The 21,934-nt window shown below is 51.3% G+C and overlaps 7 protein-coding genes across 7 annotated transcripts; 4 read left to right on the forward strand and 3 right to left on the reverse strand.

Annotated features, from left to right (window-relative positions):
- Window positions 1-173: 173 nt before the first annotated feature.
- Window positions 174-3,102, forward strand: GT037_004269 (uncharacterized protein; the record flags this gene model as incomplete). Its single annotated transcript, XM_038929316.1, has 10 exons — window positions 174-357; window positions 406-635; window positions 688-911; window positions 962-1,095; window positions 1,152-1,277; window positions 1,326-1,493; window positions 2,150-2,486; window positions 2,543-2,625; window positions 2,705-2,865; window positions 2,923-3,102. The coding sequence occupies 10 exons, from the start codon at window positions 174-176 to the stop codon at window positions 3,100-3,102; spliced, it is 1,827 nt and encodes a 608-aa protein (XP_038787588.1).
- A 467-nt stretch (window positions 3,103-3,569) lies between these two features.
- Window positions 3,570-5,734, reverse strand: GT037_004270 (annexin anxc4; the record flags this gene model as incomplete). The annotated part of the gene is made up of 2 exons (XM_038929317.1): window positions 3,570-3,883; window positions 3,940-5,734. 2 exons carry the CDS (start codon window positions 5,732-5,734, stop codon window positions 3,570-3,572), a joined length of 2,109 nt encoding a protein of 702 aa, XP_038787589.1.
- Window positions 5,735-6,799: 1,065 nt separating this feature from the next.
- GT037_004271 (uncharacterized protein) lies at window positions 6,800-7,794 on the forward strand (the record flags this gene model as incomplete). Its single annotated transcript, XM_038929318.1, has 2 exons — window positions 6,800-7,289; window positions 7,352-7,794. The coding sequence occupies 2 exons, from the start codon at window positions 6,800-6,802 to the stop codon at window positions 7,792-7,794; spliced, it is 933 nt and encodes a 310-aa protein (XP_038787590.1).
- A 389-nt stretch (window positions 7,795-8,183) lies between these two features.
- GT037_004272 (terpenoid synthase) lies at window positions 8,184-11,060 on the reverse strand (the record flags this gene model as incomplete). The annotated part of the gene is made up of 6 exons (XM_038929319.1): window positions 8,184-8,746; window positions 8,796-8,937; window positions 9,190-10,420; window positions 10,468-10,835; window positions 10,882-10,981; window positions 11,038-11,060. 6 exons carry the CDS (start codon window positions 11,058-11,060, stop codon window positions 8,184-8,186), a joined length of 2,427 nt encoding a protein of 808 aa, XP_038787591.1.
- Window positions 11,061-11,527: 467 nt separating this feature from the next.
- GT037_004273 (carotenoid oxygenase) lies at window positions 11,528-13,711 on the forward strand (the record flags this gene model as incomplete). The annotated part of the gene is made up of 2 exons (XM_038929320.1): window positions 11,528-11,574; window positions 11,638-13,711. The coding sequence occupies 2 exons, from the start codon at window positions 11,528-11,530 to the stop codon at window positions 13,709-13,711; spliced, it is 2,121 nt and encodes a 706-aa protein (XP_038787592.1).
- Window positions 13,712-14,720: 1,009 nt separating this feature from the next.
- GT037_004274 (opsin-like protein) lies at window positions 14,721-15,890 on the forward strand (the record flags this gene model as incomplete). The annotated part of the gene is made up of 5 exons (XM_038929321.1): window positions 14,721-14,760; window positions 14,820-15,011; window positions 15,073-15,345; window positions 15,414-15,576; window positions 15,635-15,890. The coding sequence occupies 5 exons, from the start codon at window positions 14,721-14,723 to the stop codon at window positions 15,888-15,890; spliced, it is 924 nt and encodes a 307-aa protein (XP_038787593.1).
- A 364-nt stretch (window positions 15,891-16,254) lies between these two features.
- Window positions 16,255-21,866, reverse strand: GT037_004275 (phytoene dehydrogenase; the record flags this gene model as incomplete). Its single annotated transcript, XM_038929322.1, has 7 exons — window positions 16,255-17,310; window positions 17,356-17,889; window positions 17,942-18,317; window positions 18,706-19,418; window positions 19,467-20,084; window positions 20,456-21,076; window positions 21,129-21,866. Coding segments are annotated over 7 exons (4,656 nt in total), but the record flags the coding sequence as incomplete, so codon positions are not given.
- Window positions 21,867-21,934: the final 68 nt, after the last annotated feature.

The following is a 21,934-nucleotide window of genomic DNA, read 5'->3' on the forward strand; positions in this document are numbered from 1 at the left end:
TAGCATCACTTATGAAATGCAAAAGGTGTGACGGTCGCAAATTCAAGCTTTTACCGCGTCAATTGTACCACTTTGTTTAGCATTTGTCTCAGCTGCCCATGCAGCGCTTTACTTCGTAACACCATCCTTCGATAGCCTATATCACTGGCGTACGATCCACTTTGCGGTTTGCCATGGGACAAAACAGACAACCTGAACTCTACACAGCGGCGCTTGTACCTTATGTAGCTGCTGCGATTGCACTAGTCTCTCGGCTGGCTTCTCGCCGTCAGACTAGGCATGCTTTGGTGTGGGAAGATATTTTGGCTGTTATTGCCTTCTCCAACGGAAGCGCCTTTACCTTCATTAGCATATACAGTACGTAGTATCGCACAGTCGAGCCAAGTGCGCACTAACAACAGCAAGAGATGCGATGGGGCCTAGGAAAGCCACTTCAAGACGTGGACATGCCAGAGGATGAGATTGTGTACCATTATTTCTTGGACCTTTGGGTAGACATGTGGTTCTACACATTCTCCGTTGGGCTGTCGAAGTTCGTGATACTAGGCTTCTACTGGAGAACCTTTTCACTTTCAATCATTAGGCAGCCTATTAGAATCCTCTTTGTCTGCTCGGTAGTTTGGATCATCGTCAGAGTAAGTGGACAACCAACCTCGGACTCCAAGAGCAACATGCTGACCTCCAAAGGTCACACTCATCTCTATGCAATGTCAACCGATTCGGAAATTTTGGCATAAAGACGTCCCGGGCAAATGCCCTCTGACACCGATGCTGTCGCTCTTTGCAGCAAGCATACCGCACTTCATTCTGGAAGTTGCAATACTGCTGTGTCCACTCATCGAGATCTATAGACTTCACATCTCAGCCGCACGTAAGATCGCCGTGGCAGCCATGTTTGCATCCGGGCTACTGTGAGTTCTCCACATACAACACCATTTGAATTCTGTTGACGCGTTCAAAGAGTCTGCGGCTCAGCACTTGGCACTATCATTCATACTGTCGCGCTAGGTAGAAAGAACAATCAGGACCTCACTTACGATGGCATCGACGACCAGATATGGGCAGTGTGCGATGTAAACTTGGCATCCTTCGCAAGTCAGTCATCTATATCAACCCTCATTGTTAGAATGATTGGCTAACCCTTTCGCTAGCATCCCTCCCTCTTCTTCGCCCCATTCTTCGCTCTTGTGGTGGCATATTCACCTATCTGAGGTCAAGCGACAGGTCCATTGCACCCAGTAATTACGGCAATACAAACTCCGTCCCGACATTTGGTAGTGCCCCTAAAAGGAGACGCAGCCAACCCTTGACAGCTACCAATTTAGATACTGAGTCTACGATCGAGCTTGCTGGTGAATTTCGTGGCCACAGAGGCGAGCGCCGTGGCAGGATATCTGCTCTGCATAAGGACGAGTGCGAACACGAGTGCGAGCATGACCTGCACCACGATGGCGAAGACAAGGTTGAGACACGAGGTGGTGTACATATACGCAGTGAGACTAAAGTAGATTTCGGTAGCGTTTAGTTTTGTGCATACGAAATCACAGCAAATATCTTGTCTTTCTCATTCTTTGCATGTTTCTGCTTGTACTCCAAACTCGCATGCTGCACAATTAGTCAATTATACAGTTCAGCTGTAGCGTCACCATTGACAGAGAACTCAATGTGCGTTTGTTCACTGGAATATAGCACAACATGGTTCTTTGAAGACATGGCCTTGAACATCCCAGCAAGTCATGTACAAGGCACCCATACACTCAGCATATACCATGTTGCAAGTAGTTTCCCAGGCTAATCACGATAGTAGACTTGGCTATCATGAAAACCGGATGCTACGCTCTCCGGTTTCGCCGACGACCAGCGCTGACAAACAATGTATTCTCAAGCATTTCAGCAATGCACACAAACCTCAAACGAAAGAAAAGACCGCATACGTGTTCAACGAAGCTTGAGGAAATAACTGGGGTTATCTCGACTATCGCATTATTGGAATCTAAAGTCCGCGATGCATTATCAAACGACTCGAAAGACCACGCCGAAAAGGCACAAAATACCCTTGATTTTGGCGACAGCCTTGAGGAAATATAGGGAGGTAGTTGGCAGTACAACGAGATTGCTACAGGAAATCAGTTAAAAAAACATCCTCTAGCCTTACACTCAATACTTTCCCTGATCGAAATGGCTTCTCACCTCATTACTGGCTCATCCCGAGGAATTGGCCTTGGCTACGTTACGATCCTAGCTCGCAAAGACGCGTCTAAAGTTAGCAAGATTTTCGTCGCCGCTCTCTCTGAGAACTCTGCGCTTAAGAAGTTGATTTCTGTATCAGCTGGTCGCATCGAGTTTGTCCCTCTACAGGTGACGTCCGAAGAAAGTGCTAAGAAGGCAGCGCAGCATGTTGAGCGCTCTCCGGGTGAACAGGGCCTCGATTTTCTTATCAATAACGCTGGCGTTCCAAGTAACACTGAGGGTGGTATTGAGAATATGTTCGTTGTTGAAAGCTGGGGCACCATCTGTACCTTGTGTACTGACGATCTACCAGGACAGATCTTACCGAAGTGCTAAACATCAATGTCTTTGGGGTGCATAATGTCACCAGAGCCTTCCTGCCGATCCTTAGAAGGGGTCAGCTCAAGAAGATTGTAAACATGTATTCATTTTCTCTCTCTTCTTATACAACTGTGTGCCCCTAACATGATATTAGTTCTTCAAGCCTCGGCTCAATGGCCCTATCTATCAGCGATATTCAAGTTCCAGCCTACTCCTGCGTACAAGGTATCGAAAGCCGCACTTAACATGCTTACCGTGCAGCGGGCAGAATCGCTCGAAAAAGACGGTTTTACGGTGCTTACTGTCTGCCCTGGCGTAGGTGTCCCTGTCTGCCCTTGGTATACGAATTGTATGCTAATAGTACATGAAAAGTGGGTTAAGACAGACATGGGAACTGAGGCGGGCCATTTGACTGCTGAGAGCGTAACTGGGGGTCTTAAGGTTATCTTTGGACATACTGCCGCAGATAGTGGCAAGTTCTTCGTCATCGATCTTCCTAGCAAGGAGGTCAATGGGGAGAAGATCTATGATGGTTCTGTTCGTCCATACTAGTGGCCGATTCAATGGTGCTGCTATGCATAGGATGCATGACGTAGATCCTCTTTAGTCTATCAGTGTTAGGACACCTTGGGCGCGGAAGAGGGGACTAAGAGACTAACTGTGTATGATTGTGTAGATTCATGTATTATAGACATGGAGTGCATCCTACTGCAGCTTGTTCGGGGCTTTCTCTTGTGACAAAACATGTCTCATTATCTCACATTCTATTCTATCGTCCTATATAACTTTGGCGTGATTTGTAGGATACAGGACACAAGGCAACTACATAGAAGAGACGGCAAGGTAGTAGTATTATCATCCATTGGAAATCTCAAGCTCTCAGACTAGCAAACGTATACCATTTGTCAAAACGTAGCTCTACACACGGACACACGTATACACGTATTGCTTACATGGTTCACACTCTCGGCTCTGGAGAATCGGGTATCGCTGCACCTGATGATCATCAACGAAACTAGCTATCTTGCCGTTTGGCAGATGGCAATAGAAAATGCTCTCAGGTCACCTCTCGTGGCCTCGTCAATATCCTCCTCGACTACGCGGCCATACTTCTCTTCGTACTCTGCCTTGACCCTGAAAAGATGCTGACGATCCCAGTGTAATCTCACAAGGCGAGAGATGAGTAACTCGACTCTTTGTTGACGTTCATGCTTGCTAGAAGTGGCTTCCCGCGATGACAGCCGGCTGTTGGAAGACCGGGAATCATTTACAGGTTCCATGAGGTCCGTGAGAGCGTGGTGTAGGAGCATTGCATCCCTTGCAGGACGATTAACTTGAGTGGGCAATTAGTATACGTGTGAGACGCAAACTTATGCGGGTAAAACTTACTGACGCCATTGAGGATATGTGCAATGACTTCACCAACCAGATTGTTGCTCTTCTTCAGAGCGTCTCTCGCAAAGTTGCCTTGGTATTTCTTCTCATAGGTCCTCAACACCTCGCGCAAGTGCGCGTCGCTTCGCATGATAACAATGCTGAGCATGGTGCTTTCTCCGCCTTCCCTAGCCCTGACCGCCCTGTATAGAGCGTCGACATCACGCATGCGATACTCGGGCGGCCACACATCGCTTTCCTCTTGCCGCTCACCTTCTAGTGCCATTAGCACAGCTTTTCGGAATTTGTCGGCTTTGAGCTCCTTATCCATGCATCGGGTCAGAGAGTCGCTGTAACGCTTGTCCTTGAATGCGTCCTTGATCTCACGAATCTCGTAATTTTGACGGCCCATCAATGACTCGATGAGCAGCTCGCGACGCGCCGAGTTTGACTGATACCAGTAGTTCGCCCAGTACCCCTCCCCTTCATATTTTCCCAAGGCTGTCACGTAGGCGATCTTTCCGAAATTGCCAGACGTTTTGAGTTTGATATGCTTGGCGATGTTGATACCCCTGCCTTGTACCTTGCAGTGCCGTTTATACTCAGCTCTCAATTCGAGCATCTGGTCATGCGATAGAGCCGGAAGGATATCGACTATAGTATCCACGTCAGGAGTTCGCGCAGCCAGAGCGTCAACAAGCGCTAGGGCGTCGTCTGTAGCGTCATAAACTCTTGCCCTCCGCTCCTTCTTCTCGGGTAGTCGCTCACCGCGGCCATATGCCGCCAATGCCAGCTTGTCGTTATGCTTGGAAGACCTCGAAGGACTTGGCGATCGCCGCGAAGTGGAACGAGAACGGTGACGGCCATGGATAGAATGGCCAGAAGCCCGAGGAGAGAGGGTGTCGAGGGCAGGCAGATGGTCAAGATCGTCGTCTAGCATCAGCGCCTGAGGCATGGGGCTGATGGACTGATAGGTTCCGTGGTAAGCTTCGAGCAGAGGACTCGGCGGTGGCAGTCCCGTTGGAAATCCTCCAGGCATACCTCCAGGGACGATAGTATGCAGGTCTGGTCGGTTTCCGCTCACCGACAGCCTGTCCATGCGCAGCCCATCAGGTCTGTCGCCTGCACCAAGGTGACCCTGTGGACGCAGCTCGACCACATTGCGACCATCGTGTGTGCTCATTGGACCCGAGTAAGAAGCAGCCCGGTGGTGATCGGGACGCTGCGCGTGGTGACCCATTGGCGGAGGTGGATAGCCGGACTGATCAGTTGGCGGCGGCTGGGGAGCCTGTGGCATGGTCGCATACTGGGACTGCGGCGGAGGAGCTTGTGACATGGGGGGATACTGGGACGGGGGTGGAGGGGCGTGTGGCATGGTCGTGTATTGGGGCTGCGGCGAAGGGGCTTGCGATGCAGCTGTGTATTGCAATTGAGCCGACGGAGGGTACGAGGGACTCATGGGCTGGGAGTTGTGTCGTACGTGTGGCGGCTCGCCGGCGCCGCCCACTGGCTTCGCCGTATACTGGAGGGTTGGATTGGCATACTGAGGGCCCCCGTTCGAAGTCGCTGTCGCCGCCGGTGTCCTCGTAGGCGCGTTATGGGAAGCTGGGGCTGCCGTGTAGGCAAAGTTGTGTGCGGTCGGCGCATACTGAACATTGCCAGGCTGGGCATAAGAGACGCCCGCCGACGGGCCTGCCGTGGGCGCGGGACGCGCAAAGGACGTGGGTTGAGAGTAGCCAGGTCTCTCGTGCGGGGGGAGATCGGTGTAGTTTCCCATGGTAATGGGTTCGCTCGCTGGTCTGGCCGCCATGTCTCAGTTTAATCCGTGCGATGTCTGTCGCAACATTTGGCAGAGTCGATTCTCGCAGTACTCACGTCGCATATTGCTGACCCTGACCCGGCTGCCTAATCTCATACTGCGGGGTTGCAGCTCCGTTGTCAGCTGCACCGTATCGCTGAGGCTCGCGCCCATCATGGCTGCGTGAGCGCGAACGCTCTCGACCGCACCCAGGCGACTTGGACCGCGAACGCCTGGAGCTGTCGTCTGGCCGTAAAGACATGGCTTTGTTCTTTCACTTTTGCAATTGACAAAGCAGATATCAATTCAGGGTGGTCGAGGGTTACGCGCTGCCCAGTCCAGTCCAGTCCAGTACACGCGAGGACCAAAATTGCGATGGCGGGTAACTGGCACACCATAGTCGCTTCTTTCAGCCTCGCTCATATTCAAGTTGGGGGCCGGAATCTGTGCTCAGGTCGCACTTGTCGCTAGAATTCGAAATCCGACACGCGTCCGAGCACATCGTGGAGCAGCTCCGTAGGTTCATGCTGTAGCATTATTGTGCAAACTGGTGTTGTTGGGTTTGATGTGTTGTTGGAAGCGGGGAGCGAGGCTTGCTCCGATGCCAACACGCACATCGGCGCTGCACTACAGCCATGATTCTTATCCCGCGTCGCAGCGTCGGCCAAGTGCCAGGAAAAGGTGACGACCATCAGTCAGAGACTTATGTTGAGCCGCTCCAGTTCCGTAATGCGCCGATATCAACGTCGCCATCGGCGAAGACATAAACTGTGGGTCTCAACTCACCGCTTTAGCTACCCTCCACGGAAATTCTAAGCACTCCACACACTTTTTACAAGCCATGACTGGGGAATGCTAGGTACCTTAATGCTTAGGCTATCCGTCCTGTGAAAAGATTTCAGCTCGGGCTGATGTGCTGAATCGGCGGAACGCCACGATGCATAGATAAACAAAGCATGACAGCGGCTTATGGGCCGTGACCATCAGCTAACGCCTTGCCGCTTCACACTGTAGTTAAAGCTGAGGTGATACCACCTTCAAAGGTTGAGTTTTCTTAATATATACTTTGCTACAATCATGGCTACTACCATATCACCCCCTAGTAATCTTCAGCCACAATCGGCACTCCTCCAACTGCCTGCAGAAATCAAACATATCATCTTTGGACTTTGCTTCGTTGCTGAAGCTCCCATAATCGACCCCCAGATTCACAGCTCAAAAGATCGACAAGATGGCACGGCTCTTACAACACCAGGCGCTGCTCTGCTCCAAACATGTCGCAGAACCTATCACGAAATCGACCGCCGTCCACTGTTCGCGCAAAACACCTTTCGCTTCTCAAATCTTACTGGAATGCGCACCTTCCTCCACGCGCTCCCTCTCGACTACAGAACGCGTATTCAAGATATTGAGATTGACCTGCGCGAACTAAACTCGGATCGCCCTCATGTTGCACATGAGTGGCTACAGTACGTTGCGCTGGCAAACAACGAAGCCATGGGTTCACTTCGTGCCGATGCAGTCGGCCTGCGGTGTTTACGAGTAAATCTAGAGGCATGGCCTATCAGTAGGTGTTGCCCCGTAGGGATTTGTATGAGACTTACGCTGACTTCGTGATTCACCTTTCAGTACCTATGTTCAGAAGTGAGCTTTGGCAGTTCATCCGGAGCATGCTTTCAGGTCTCGAGAGCTTGGATAGAATTGTCGTTACTGGAGCTAGTAAAGGCAAAGCAATGGATCGGAAACTGCCATGGTCGCCTGTACATTTTGTTGGCGGGGACGACGTTGGAGCTCACGACTTGCTTGCTCGGATGAACAAGTGTGTCACTGGTAACTCTAGCGACAACCTTGTCAGGTGGACAAGACAAGACGGGAAATTACAGCTAGAGGTACGCTCAAAATCGAGTCTACAAAGTAGCACTGCTGCGCGATGGGCGCAGGCTTCTGGAATCGAAGGTCGCACGGAGATCTGGCCACCAAACGGATTCTGTTCGTTCTTTGCTTGCGAGAGCCGCTACTCCTACGGAGAAGAGTCCGAAGATAAAGAGCTCAATCCCAATGCCGCCGGATGACGGGTCTTGCTGGATCCCATGGACCATGAATCTCATTCTTATACTTCTGGAGACCGATGAGCCACCAACTGCAGATTCCCATGCTCAAAAGAGTGAGAATGCCTCCTACGATTGCACCCGCCAAGAATGCGCCGCGGCCTCCTCCTGTCAAGGTGATGAAAAGGCCGCCCCATGCGCCTGTTACCAATGTAATGGTCAGGGCGAGGTGCCCCCACGGAGATCGAGCGCGGAGCTGACGACGGAATATTGGAAACAGTCCATAAACTTCAATGGAAAAAAGAGTCAGCGAGAAGACATGCGTAGTGGATGGAAGACGCGAGGCAAGAACAGCTGACGCCATCATGGCCGAGTTTGTGGATATCGAAGCTGGTAATCTAGAGACACATGACTTAGCCGCATGTATACTCAAAAGGAGAGTGGTTCTCATACTGTGCACCTGTACCTCCACTGTAGTCAAAGAAGGCAACGTTCATCATCAGCAGCCATGTACTCAACGCCCATATTGAATCACTTGTCGTGGAGCGTGTCAGTGACTTGAGAATCGGACTGAGCCCAAGTAAAGCCGCATAAATCAACAGGGCTGATTTGGCAGTTGCTAGACGCTGTTGAGCTCGTCCTGAGAGCGCTGATGAGGGTTGTAGTCCAGCTTTGTCTGTATTTAAAGTGGGTGTCGATGCCACGTTGGAGACGGTCGCGAACTCCTGGCCCATCCAATGGTCCCATAGGAACCAGGCTAGAACTGTGCATAAAGTGGCCCACCCCACTATGGCTACAGGCGAAACTCTATCATGAATGATGGCCACGAAACAGCAGGCAAATATGATCACTGTTGCAAGATGCTGCACGATGACCGTGGCGTCACCCATCAGTGACCAAAATTCGTAGGGCTGCAATCTTGGATTACGCTGAAGGTGGTCAAGAAAGGTGGTCTCATCTGTATAGTTATCGGGAACTGTACGCGTCAGATATATCCTATCACAGGGACCTACGTGAGTACCTACAAGGCTGTTTGAACCAAAGTAGCTTCTTGTAATTGCCTTTTGCCGACCGGTTTACGATCCGCGGCCCGCCCTTCTTCTTCCTGCTAGTGGAAACAAGAGACGCGCCCGTTGGATCCAGTAGCCGGTTTTGATACATAGTACGCTGTTTAAGGGTTCCAGGAAATATGATTGATGATGGAGAGATAGTTCAGGCGCGAGTTGGAGAAACGGGACGCGATACTACACGTGCGCCAATCACAGACGTTTCCGGTTCGGCCAATCACATTCTCCGCTTTCGTCTCATACATCACGACCTTGGAAATCCTGCAAGCAGGGCAGTTCATTGGTATTGTTGCAAGCATTAAAGGCATAAATCTCGCAAGTTATATTAGCGATTAAGTGTTCTCCAAGCAACCATTATCCTCCTCGACTTGGGCACAGTAGCACGTCCAGCTTTGACTTTGAAGTTGTCCTGTCCTAAGACCCTTCCAATCTCCATGTAGCTCTCAACCGCGACCCGGATAGGGCCTCTCGCCTCAATTGGCAAACGCTCGATCGCATCTCTGGCCTCTTCATACAGAGAAAATGCATCCTTCAGAAGACGCTTGCGCAAGGCCTCGATTTGCGTGTGATCTGGCTTCTTTAATACCTCGTCGTAACTTAACCCCACTTCAGCAAGCCACTTCAGAGGAAGATAAACACGCCCAATCTTAGCGTCTACTTCTATGTCGCGCGCAATGTTGACATACTGCAGGGCCACGCCCATACCGTTACCAGCAGCAACTATAGTCCGTTGCTCTTCAACAGGTAAAGCGCTAGGATACCAGTTGAAGATGAGTTCAATGCACATTTGAGCTACAGTGCCCGCCACACGCTCCGAGTACAAACGCAAATCCTCCGTGGTTTTGACCAGAGGCTCCTTGTCGAAAGCAAGGTCCATCTCAAACCCGCGCAAAAGATCCTCCAACGGTTGGTGCGAGAGCTTAGCAGCTGGAAGCTGTAGGAGTGCAGATTGCGTGCCGGCCGGAAAGTCTTCCCGGACCTGGGCTTGTATAATAGGCTTAGATGCAGAATCGCTGTAAGTATTATTCAGGAACTTGCGCAATTTCGCTATCCAGTCCTTGGCCTCATCGGCAGAGGAGGCATTGTCCACCAGATCATCAGCAACGCGGCAGAAGGAGTAGAGTAGCAACAAATCCGCCCGTAAAGGTCCAGGGAACGTTGCGGAGGCGAGGTAGAAACTACGGCTCTTTCGCTTGAGACGATGCACAGCCTCGCTAAGGCCCACAAGGCGCGCATCGTCGTACTTGGAGCATGAAGTGAGCAAAGCGCGCATCAAGACCATGGGCGATGGGAGCAGGGAGGGCTTCGAGAATAACGCCGGGAAGGTGTATAGCACTGCAAGAGCATTGTCAAACGCCAATTGACCAAACACTATAAGCGAGTTGGTGACCAAGAAGAAGAGAGCTTCTTCAATTTCGAGGCCATCCCATAAGTGCACGCCATATTTTGTACCTGTGTTGATTACCCATGTTCCTCTACGCAAGGCCAAGGTATCGACGATCCAGAGGTAGAGTGTCGGAAGGATAATGGGTGCCGCGGTATTGGTTAGAGGAAGCGCCAGGATGAATTGGTATGCAAGACTCCTGCTTCCAGTTAGTGGGTGTTCAAGGCATAGTGATAGTTGCCATACCAGAGCAGCAGCAGAAACGGGCCGGCCCATATCAAGATGAGTCCAGTATACGTTCCTTTGCTGTCATCTTTGATGCAACGCCATCCCCACGCAATCACGCCCAAAAAGAAGATTTGGCCAACAAATTTGGTGTATCGCCATCGATGGCCGGATGCGCCGCGTTCAGGGCTGAGGTAGACAGGCTGAAAGGTGGGCTTGCTGAGGAGAAGATAGAGGATCGATGTGTTGTATGTCTGCACAACGAAGAAAAAGACCTCTTCCAGAGGGATATCCAGCAGCTTGGGTCCAACAATGACATGGGCGGGGTAGCTCCAGATTCCGGTGCGAATGAGGTACGAGTCCCATGGTATGGTCGACAGCACAGCGACCTGGCCTGTTAGCACGAGAAGTGTTGGCGAGGATGCGCGTACCAACCAATATCAGGTAGACGACCTTGTACACGTCAAGTTTGGTGAAGAAAGGGCGATAGAGCCAGGTAAGCCCCACGGCCGGGGGGATCGTGTACTTGAGATGACTAGCCGTTAATGTCAGCCATGTTGGTGGAACGCAGCAAGAGGGCGCGTCACGTACACGAGCGCGTAGTCAAAACCCATGATGGCACCGTGTAAACAGAAGGGAGTAGCCGGAGAGATGTGCAATCAGCGTCACTCATGGACCCAATGCTGCAGGGGAACAGACTAGGCCGCGGCGGGCGTCAGGCACAAGAGATTGCGCGGAAGAGGCCATGATAGAATATTTGCAATGTCGTTGAGACGGCGTTGCTCGGGCGGAAATGGAGGATGCGCGCTGCCCAAAACAGACTAGTCTTCATGCAAGCTTCAACATGACATCACGATTGTCTGGCCGCCATCACAAGCAGACGTTAACCGGATACCCGTGGAACTGGGCAGCAGCCTTGTCTTTATTGCATCATGCCACCACTTCCTGACACAGTCCCGCTTTCGCCGCGGCGACATGTGAAGACAGATCAAACCCACTGTACTAATGAATTGCCTGCGCCGTTGTCCTGAGCCAACCCACACGCGTCTTTCAATGCCGCCAAGACAATAACACCGCCGTAATGTCCAAGACTGGACCGCACAGCAAGTCGACGACGCCAAAGCATCCGTAAGCATGCCCTCCTAGTTGACTCCCCAAAACCTACACATCGCCCTGACTGATTCCTTGTAGATACCTCGCCGGCAACTTTGCGCCCATCACAACAACATGTCCTCCCACGCCCGTCTCATGGACTGGCCGAATCCCAGAAGAGCTGCTGGGCGGCATGTACGTCCGCAACGGCGGCAATCCCGTGACCAATTCCGACTTGGGACGTGAGGCGCATTGGTTTGACGGCGATGGCATGCTCTCGGGAGTATGGTTCAGCCGCTCTCTCACCGACCCTACGAAACCCATTGTCAACTTTGTGAACCAGTTCATTCTCACCGACGTGTACCGTACTGCCGTCGAAAACCCGACACTTCGCACGCCTATTCTGCCTAGCATTGCGACACTTGTTAATCCAGCATCCAGCTTGCTGCTCATTCTATGGCGCATCATGCGTACTGTTCTGCTTGTCTTCTGGACGCACATCTTAGGTTCTGCACGTGCTGTCAAACGAATCAGCGTGGCCAACACCAGCATATTATATCACGATGGACGTGCACTAGCAACATGCGAGAGTGGGCCGCCGATGCGCATCGCGTTGCCAAGCCTTGAGACGGTAGGCTGGTTTGATGGAAATCGTGCCGAAGGAGAAGCTGCACCTGGCGATCGAGACTCCCATGCCGATGAAAAGCGTGAAGCTTTTGGTGGAACGGGCTTGCTGAGCTGGATGAAGGAGTGGACAACGGGTCATCCCAAGGTTGACAGGGAGACCAACGAGATGGTTCTCTTCCACTGCAACTTTGTTGCACCCTATGTCCACTATTCTTGTCTCCCAGCTGAAAACTCGGTCGCGAAGAGAACTAGCTCGGAAGGAAGCAGAATCATTAATGCACCAGTCCCTGGATGCACTGGCGGACGACTCATGCACGACTTTGGCGTATCCCGACATAATACTGTTATACTCGACTTGCCACTCTCCCTTACTCCTTTGAACTTGGCAAAAAACAAGCCCATAGTCTTCTACGAGCCCGAGAAACCCGCTAGGTTCGGTATCTTTCCCCGACATCATCCCGACTCAGTACGTTGGTTCGAGACGGACGGTTGCTTGATTCTTCACACAGCCAACACTTGGGATGAGTACAATAGCGCCGGTGGTATCTCTGCTGTCAGCATGTTAGCCTGCCGGTTGACGTCTGCATCCTTGGTCTTTAGTGCTGGCAACATCGAGCCTCCCCCACATCCGAATCACAAGGAGATAGTGCGCAGTAAACCCATGTCCTTCTTCGCCAAGTACGATGATGAAGAACAGGTTCAAGATCCTGAGAAGCCCTTCCTAGACGACACGTCGCCTTTGCTGGGACAACACAATGAGCCAGAGTCATCAAGGGCGCCTCATAACATCCCCATCTCATATGACGAAGAAGAACAATGTCGATTGTATTACTACCGGTTCTCACTCGCTCCAGGCTCGTCTAACACCATCACTCATGAGTTTGCATTAGCAGCCATTCCTTTCGAATTTCCCACCATACATCCTGCCACGGAAATGTCGCGCGCACGATACATTTATGGATGTAGCACTTCAGATGAATCGTTCGGTGCGGCATTAGGCAAGGCGACCAAAATCGATATACTTGTTAGGGTAGATGCACAGACTCTACTCAGACGCGCCCAGCAATCACCTCCACAGGCTGTCAACGGTTGTGTTGACAACCGCTCAATTGATGAGATACTCGCGTCAAACGACCACAACGATCCCATAAAAGCATTCCGACTTCCGCCGAATCACTTTGGCCAAGAAGCTAGATTTGTGCCTCGTAAGATGAAGGAGGCTGAAGCTGATGATGGCGCTGGCGCCACCGAACAAGAAGGTTATTTACTCTTCTATGTCTTCAATGAAGACCAGCTAGACGAAAACGGAGAATGCAAAGCAGATGCGGAGAGCGAGTTGTGGGTTTTGGATGCAAGCGACATGCAGACTGTCATTTGCAAGATTCAACTTGGGACTAGGATACCTTACGGCCTACACGGAAACTGGTTCACTGAGGAAGATATCGCTCATCAGCGAGAAGTCGCAACAGTGAGATCTGAGTCGGATGTTCAGTCCGAGACGGGATCGAGCAATTTGCGGAAATCTCTCATTAGTTATTTGGGCTAGCAGCACCTGTGTGTTTGGATCACATGTCTAATAAACGGGTTGGACTCGCGACTTGAACGCTACCACCATTTTACGTACTCTACGAAGTCTTTTTAGCAAGATTTAATTAATATTCAAAGCATTCAAACAAGACTTGTCACACATGCGGTGCGTTGTTTTGGTGGAGTGAGGCACAACCCTAGCAACGCTGTAGAATCTAGATTCGCCCCGCTTTGACGAAAGCTTGTATGTGCCGATCCTTGCCGTAGCGGTCGATCCTGCAGCAAGCATATCTAACGCCCTCCATCGCACTGACGTAAAAGAACACCCCGACTGGATCGATGCCTGCCTGGGCAGTAAGTGCACAAGAAGATCACACCACCATGCGATGCGGTAATGATCAACTGTCCCGCAATCGTTCCCATTATGCAGCACATTTGAAAACTATGCTTACGCGTTCCCATGTCGAAATACATATGTCGACACCAGCAGACCTCAACAGACCGTAAAATCAAGGCCAGCCTAGCAGTAGCGGACATGCGATTGACGCAAGTCGATGTCAAAGTAAGCTTAACAGATCGACGTCATAAAGCTTAATCCTAGTGGCCCTCCACCCAAGACGTGGGACGGAAAGCCCGGGCGCTATGCTCAGAAGCTCTAGCGTCGGTAATGTGCATAGTGTGACATCTCTATTACACCGAGAAGCTGCCAGTGGTCAGTGATCTCAGCCATTAAGGAATCAGAATCTGGCAATGCTAAACTGTAGCGCATGGTTCTGACTGGTCGTTGCTTGTTTGTCCAGCGATCGTGGCCTAGTCTGGGCCCCCTTGCTCGATTGGAGGTTTCGAACATGTGCATGATCAAGCTCTATTCCCGCGCGAAAGATATGTCGTCATGACGGCATATTTGGATCTCGTGGGCTGGCTTCCAAGATATAACCCAGAGCTTGCAGCCACATGGCTGCGATAAGCTTCTCTTGGTACATCTCCATCTTGTGCTATCAATTTTGCAATTGACGACCTTTTTCGCAATGGATCTCGCTCGTAGAAACAACGTGCTCCAATATAATGGTACATCTCCCTCCCTGGGTGATTTGATGTATTTTGGACATCCTCCTAACATGTAATAGACAACACCGTCAATGGTGCAACGGCAGACATTGCCATCACGACACATGGATCCGACTTCTACTTCGCTATTTGCGCTGCGATGGGGTTCTCTGGGTTTTGTTTCCTAGGTCTCGCCTACCGCAAACAGCGTCGCGACCGTCTCTTCCACTACATCACCGCATCTGTAGTCTTCGTCGCATGCATCGCCTACTGTAAGTCTCCAAGTCTCGGACTTTGATAACGCGAGCCATATGCTGATAAGGTTTCTTACAGTCACAATGGGATCCAATCTGGGCTTCACACCAATCGCAGTCGAGTTCCACCGCAGCGACCCCAAGGTAGCAGGAAACTACCGTTCGATCTACTATGCTCGTTACATCGACTGGTTCATCACTACGCCTCTGCTGCTCCTCGACTTGCTTTTGACTGCTGGCATGCCATGGCCGACTATACTTTGGGTCATCATGGTTGATGAGATTATGGTTATCACTGGTCTGATCGGTGCCCTCATTGACAACCGTTACAAGTGGGCCTACTTCGCTTTTGGTAAGCACTTTCCCTTTTTCTCACTTTGTCTTCGAGTATCCTGCTAGATCATTTCTAACGACACGCAGGCTGCTTTGCTCTTTTCTACATCGTCTACCAACTTGTCTGGGAGTCGCGCCTTCACGCAAAGAAATTCGGTCGCGATGTTGAGAAGGCGTTCTTGATGTGCGGAAGTATGACCGCTCTACTTTGGATCCTGTACCCAATCGCATGGGGAGTCGCCGAGGGCGGGTAAGTCACACTCAGATCCGAATGTTATATAACCATACAGTGGCTAACATCGGAATAGTAACGTCATCGCCCCTGACAGTGAAGCTGTTTTCTACGGTGTACTTGACTTCCTAGCCAAGCCATGCTTTGGTGCCCTCCTCTTGTGGGGCCACAAGGACATCGACCCAGCCCGCCTCGGTCTCTCTATCAAGGACTACGATGGTGATGCCATGGTTCATGAGAAGCGCAAGCCTGATGGCGTGAACAACGGCCAGACCGCTACCCACCCTGACGGCTATAACGGCACTGCTCCTCATGTCGACAACACTGTTTAGACTGAGGCTTGAGTTTTGCTTAAAAGACGATCTCTATGAACGGGGAAGATGTATTGCAGGTACGGTGGAAGTTGTAATATGGTAATGATAATGTGTTGGGTGTGGCGCAGATTGTGATTACGATTAAGCGTGGGATACCCTCTCTGACAGTAACATAATAAATCCTTCCTCTTTTCCATCGCCCAGTTTGAACAACGATAGAACACATCTAATATTCGCCGTCTACGTTCCTTTCATAATAGCGATCCACAAACATGATCCATGCTAGGCTGACGATAAAAATTGGGTATTGAACTATGTAGATACAGTTAAGGTGATATGATGCGTCAAAATCCCATACCTCAGCAAACTGTGCACCAGCATGTTACCAATCACCCATCAACCCATTGCCAGCCTTTTGATTTTGATAGTACAAAGCACCAGGTACAGTCGTAAACACGAGGAAGATGCTCAACAGTATCCAAACGAGCCAACTGAGATATGGTCCGTTTTGTGTCCGATCCAGAGGACCTGGCGACGCCTTGGTCTCTTTCGTGCCTAGCGGGCGCCACGGGATGCGACTCTCTTGCTCCCGATCGTAGAGTATTTGTTCAGTAACCAGTTTGGCACCAGCGAGCACAATAGGAACTCCAGTACCTGGGTGAGTGCTTGCACCGACAAAGTACAGATCTTCGATGCTGCGATGCTTGGTCTTCGGCCTGAAACTGAGCACGTTGAAGAAGGAGTGGCTCAGGCCCAAGATAGCGCCACGGTCGAGGTTGAATGAGGACTTCCATGTAGGCGGCGTGTTGATGGTTTCTTCGATAATGTGGGGACCGAGTGAGATGTTGAGTCGTGCTTCCATGGTTTTGATGACAGTGTCGCGCGCTGATGCTACCATAGAATCCCAATCTTGAGTTAGGCCTTTCGTGTGCTTGGAGCCCTTGTGCGAGTTCGTCGAGTCGCTTTCCAAGTGCCCAACCGGTACCAAGATGACGATAGAATCACACCCCTCTGGCGCCGCAGAAGGGTCAACGCGGGACGGGACATTGACGTAAAAGCTGGGTTGATCTGGTATCAGGTGCTGCTTGAAGATGCTATCAAAACTTTCCTTGTAGTCTTCGGCGAGAAAGATGTTGTGAGCGCTTAGTTCAGGGAATTGTCGGTCCAGTGCCCAGTAGAAGGATATGCTGGAGCAAGAAGCCTGACGTTTTAAGAGAGATCGCCCGAATGAGGAAGAGGGAAGAAGCTGATTGTATGCATATGCCAAATCTGCGTTGCAAACAACAACATCGGCGGTTAGCGGTTCCTTGGTGTTGTCTTCAAAGACAACGCCGGTGGCACGCTTCCCATCATCTGAAAGCTGTATGTTGCGGATCGGACTATCGAACCTAAACTCAACGCCCAAGCGCTCACCAACGTTGACAAGAGATTCCACCACCTGATCAGGTTAGCAAGAGAAGTTCCTGCATTGGAATATACTGACTTTGTGGAAGCCGCCAATGGGATACCAAATACCCTCAGCCAACTCCGTGTATTGCAACAGACTGTAGGTTCCCGGAGCATCAAATGGGCTCATACCCATATACATGCTTGCAAATGTGAAGACTCTTCGCAACCTCTCCGTCCAGAAGTATTTGCTCGCTCGGTAGTAGATACTCTCGAACGGATGCAGCTCGAAGAGATGCAACAAGAAATCGAAGCGAACCATGCTCAGTAACGAGTAGAAATTCTTCTTCAGCACATGGATGATGGAAACTTCATAGTGTCGATGCGACTCTTGCAGGAAACCAAGGTATCGCTCGAAGCCGTCTTTTCCTTCAAAACGCTCGATTTCACCCTTCATGATGGAGATGTCGGTTGAGAGCTTGAACGTAGTGTCATCGTGGAAATGAACGTTATAATTCGGTTCACACTTGACCAGCTTGACGCCCTCGGCATCGAGTGAGGTCCCAAGATCCTCGAATGTCTCGTGGAAGAATCGAGGAAGCAGCAACAAGCTCGGGCCTTGATCGAACCTCTGCGTAGCGATTAGCGATGAGGTGCGATACACCGCACACTTGTCAACTCACATATCCGTTGCGATGTATCAAACTGCATCTCCCGCCGGAGAAGTCATTCTTCTCGACTACAGTCACCTTGTAGCCTGCTGCCGCAAGTCGCGCTGCAGTCGCGACACCTCCGGCACCAGCACCGACAACGATCGCACTAGGGCGCGTGCCCTTGTTCTCGATATGGTCTCCCATTTGGTAGACTGGTAAATGTATGAGAAGCGGCACAATTGCGATGAGCGTTGTAAAGAAGACGCGTTGTAGCGCGCCACACTCGGGTATTCCTGGATCAGTGCACCCAAGACTGCTAGTCATGACGTCTACAAAAATCAATAGGGCTAGATGCACCTTGAACACTTGTTGAGTCGCATCGGCACATGTGTTTCGCACGTGAACGCTTCTTGCTGTTCGAACATTAACATGTGCATTGTTCCAGGTGCTCCTCCGCCCCTGCATACGATGTTGTAGCTGTCAAGCCACGCGGGTGTAGCTCGACACATCAGATATTGCGACTCGCGCCAACACTACAGTAGAGCGGAAGGCGGCGGAATATGGATCTGCCCCAAGACTTGGCACCATCAGAAACAATCAACTACTCAACCATCCAGTGGTGTGATATTGAGCGTTATCCAGTTCATGATGATCGTCAACGTTTGAACAAGTGCCCGCGATCGCCGAGCCTACTAGCGTCATTTTTCACTGAACGGATCATGCGGGAACGATGATTGGCATATTACAAAAATGGTATTATATCATCGCGACACTAAGCGTCGTCTCAATTATACAAAGTAAGAATGTCAGTAGAGTTTGAGTACTCTGGTTGGCACTCCTCAGTATATCCGCCAAAAAGTGCGGCTCTTTCTTGAATGAAATCCTGGAACGCGCTCTTGGAACAGCTCTCTCCTGGGCCGTCAGCACAAGACAGCGGTTGTGGATCCTTGTTAACCAGAACTCGGAAATACTCGTCGGCAGAGAATCCGTAGCTGTCGCAAGTCATTTTCTCAATGGCAATGTTGGACAAGAAAGGTAGAATTCTTGATGACCTCCATGCTCTTGAGTGGTTGGGCCTGTCGAGCGGCATCGTCGCGTTGGGGTTGTTCGATCCGGAATAGGCAGAGTTGTTGTAGAGGCCCATAGCGACTACGACGGTAGGAGGCAACTCGCGATGCGTGAAGGAGACGTAGAGATCCTGGTCGGCCTCGTCGGAGAGCATTTCGACGGCGGAAGCGTTGAGCCAAGGAAGGCCAAGGGCGCCCGACAGCTGCGTGCTTCCATAGCCGGTGTTGTAGAAATACATGATATCATTCATGTACTCGAAGGAGAGCCACTCGTCCTGGGAGAAGAGTTCGAGAGAACAGAATGGTGAAGAGCCACGGATCACAGTCTCATATCCGCACAGCTGCTGCATGCCCACGACATCATCGGCGGTGAAGTTGAAGGCAGGGGCATACGCATTCAGACGGTCGACGATGGGCTTGGTGTACGTTTCTTGGTATTGCTACAGGAGTGTTAGTCGTGGTCATCTTCTGTCACCCAGGATACGTACAGATGACTGGTCACTACCGTAGGAAGAGCTGTACTTGGGGCAACCCTTGTAGGGTGTCAGAGAATCTGCGCCCCGAGCAGCATCTTCGCGCACGGAAACGCGTTTGGTGTTGTTGCTCTCAGCCACGAGGCCGTCAATGAATGAAGACGCACTGAGCTCGGTCCTCTCAGCAGTTGATGTCCATACACGCTCAGGGTCCTTGAAGGTGGGATAGCGCAGACGGACGTCGACACCCAGCTTGTATGATTCAAGCCTGCCGACGGAAGTGAGGTCTTCTAGCTCTTCATCGCTTATGGGTGTCTCCCACTTAGAAAGGAAGGATAGGGGTCCAGCACTTCGCCAGTTCGCTGTCGTGTTCTTCAGCTTGTCTGTGAAGGGCTCAATGTACTCCTCAAAATCAAAGTCATTGGCGTAGATGGCGGCATGACGGATGAGGTACGAAGCGCGCGTCACATTGCAACCCTGAGGTGGCTTCGGGTCAAGGCGCGGATCTTCGAAGTAAGGGGCAATACCGGCAAGATGCTGCAAGGGGTCGAATGAATAGGCCGCCTGTACGGTGGCCGCATTAGCAACTGCGAGGAGAGACACGAGAGCCGACTGCATGGTGGACGATGAAGGCTAGATCGCAAGCCGTACCTGAGAAAGTAGGGAGACATCATCCGCTTTAAAACACTGCGCGAAGCAACAAACGATGTCATTGTCCGGATTGAGCCTGCCGTACGCTGTGGGGACAGCCCAAAGCAGGATGCGCTCGACGGCTATGGAATGATATGACGATGTTTGCCAGGTACCAAGCAAGGAAGCGAGTTAAGCTTTGACTACACCAGCCACGTCAGCCACCATTCAGAGCCGCCTCACCGTCTCCACACATGCACGCTGACGCACCTAGGCTTTCCGGCTCCGCAATGCATTCAAACAAACAAAAAAATATTCATTCATGGGTATTCGGCAACAAACTCAATCCTGGCATTATACCGCCTCCATCACACTACGTTTGCGCGTCTCTGCAGCGTCTGCACTTTGAGCTCCAACACTTGGCACTCGTTCTCCTTGCGGTGCAGATCTCTCATGAGTCCCTCCTTCTCCGACCGGAGAGCCTGCAGCTTGCCTCCGATGCTCTCACGGTAGCTTGAATGTTCCTCCAGTAGCGCTTCAATCCGGTACCAGTCCATCTGCCCGCTTCCCGCAGAGGCACCCTGGCCCCTTAGACGCGAGATCTCAGCATCCTTGGCCTTGATCTTTGATTCCAGATCGGCAACTGTCCCTTTCCATGCCTGGTGAGCTGTTGCCCGGTTCAGGTCATCGATGCTACCACCTCGCGACGTTCCCAACTGCGCGACAAGGTCCGAGTTTCTCTTTTCTAGTTCGAGAGCTCGTTGCTCAAGAGCTGCCACCTTGGCCGCAGTGAATAGATCTGTTGTATCGCGCCGCTCGAGAAAGCTGCCTGGACGCCCTCGGCTCGGGCTGGTACGTCCGGTCTGTGCATGCAGTCGCTCCACTTCTCTGGTCTTTTCCGCAAGCTTGCTCCGTACAATCTGTACATTCAGAAGATCTTCATCGCGTAATGCTTTGGTCGCGTCTAGTTCGCGTCGACAGCTAGCTAACAATCCCTGCACCATATTAGCACATGGCCTTCGCCAGCTCATTGTCTCTTGCACTTACGCGAATCTTGATGTTGTTCTCCACGTCTTCGTCTCGAAGGCTCCAGATGGCCTCGTGTCGCTTCCACCACAGCTTCTTTTCCTCTTCTAGCGCTTTCAAACGCGCCATCGTCTGCTCATATTCCTCAGGCTTGACCGTTATGGTAGGGTTCGCTTGTTCGATATAGACAAGCTTGGACATCAAGGCAGCAAGCTGCGACTCTAGAGGGCCGGGAATGTGCGGTGCGGGTGCTGGAGATGCCGGTTCCTGTCCTGTGAGGCTCATTTTGATGGCAGAATGCGCCAATGACTTTTTCAGTGGATACGGGACATCCTCCTCGTTGCCATCCAGCGTAGAGGACCGCGAAGTCGCATCGTCGTCCACTGGTCGCTCAACAAAAGTTCTCTGGTCTTGATATTGCGGTCTGTTTGTGGGGGCAGCATAGCTAACGTCGTTTCCTACTTTTTGAGGGGCCAGATTCGCTGTGGAGTTAGGTTGCTGTCGTTGCATTTGCGACATAGCTGACATTGAGGTGTTCTGTGGACCTCGGGTGTACGGCTGTTCGTCTTCTGAACCTAGGTCAGAGTAGTTGTCCGATTCATAGCTCCTCGATTGTCTCTGCATCTGAGGCGAACTCATCGATACGGGGCGGCTCCCTGACTGTAAAGATACAATCGAATGGACTGATGAAGTGCGTTTAGCACCTGGGTTTACGCGGTTCGGTGCCCACATCCTGTGCTGGCTCTGTGGTCGGGATAGTGCTATTGGGAAGCGTCTGCGTATATGACGAGACCAGGGGGACTGAACGAAGAAGCTGGGTTCAGCTT

This window comes from Alternaria burnsii (assembly GCF_013036055.1).
Source record: "Alternaria burnsii strain CBS107.38 chromosome Unknown 698, whole genome shotgun sequence".
Lineage (NCBI taxonomy): Eukaryota > Fungi > Ascomycota > Dothideomycetes > Pleosporales > Pleosporaceae > Alternaria > Alternaria burnsii.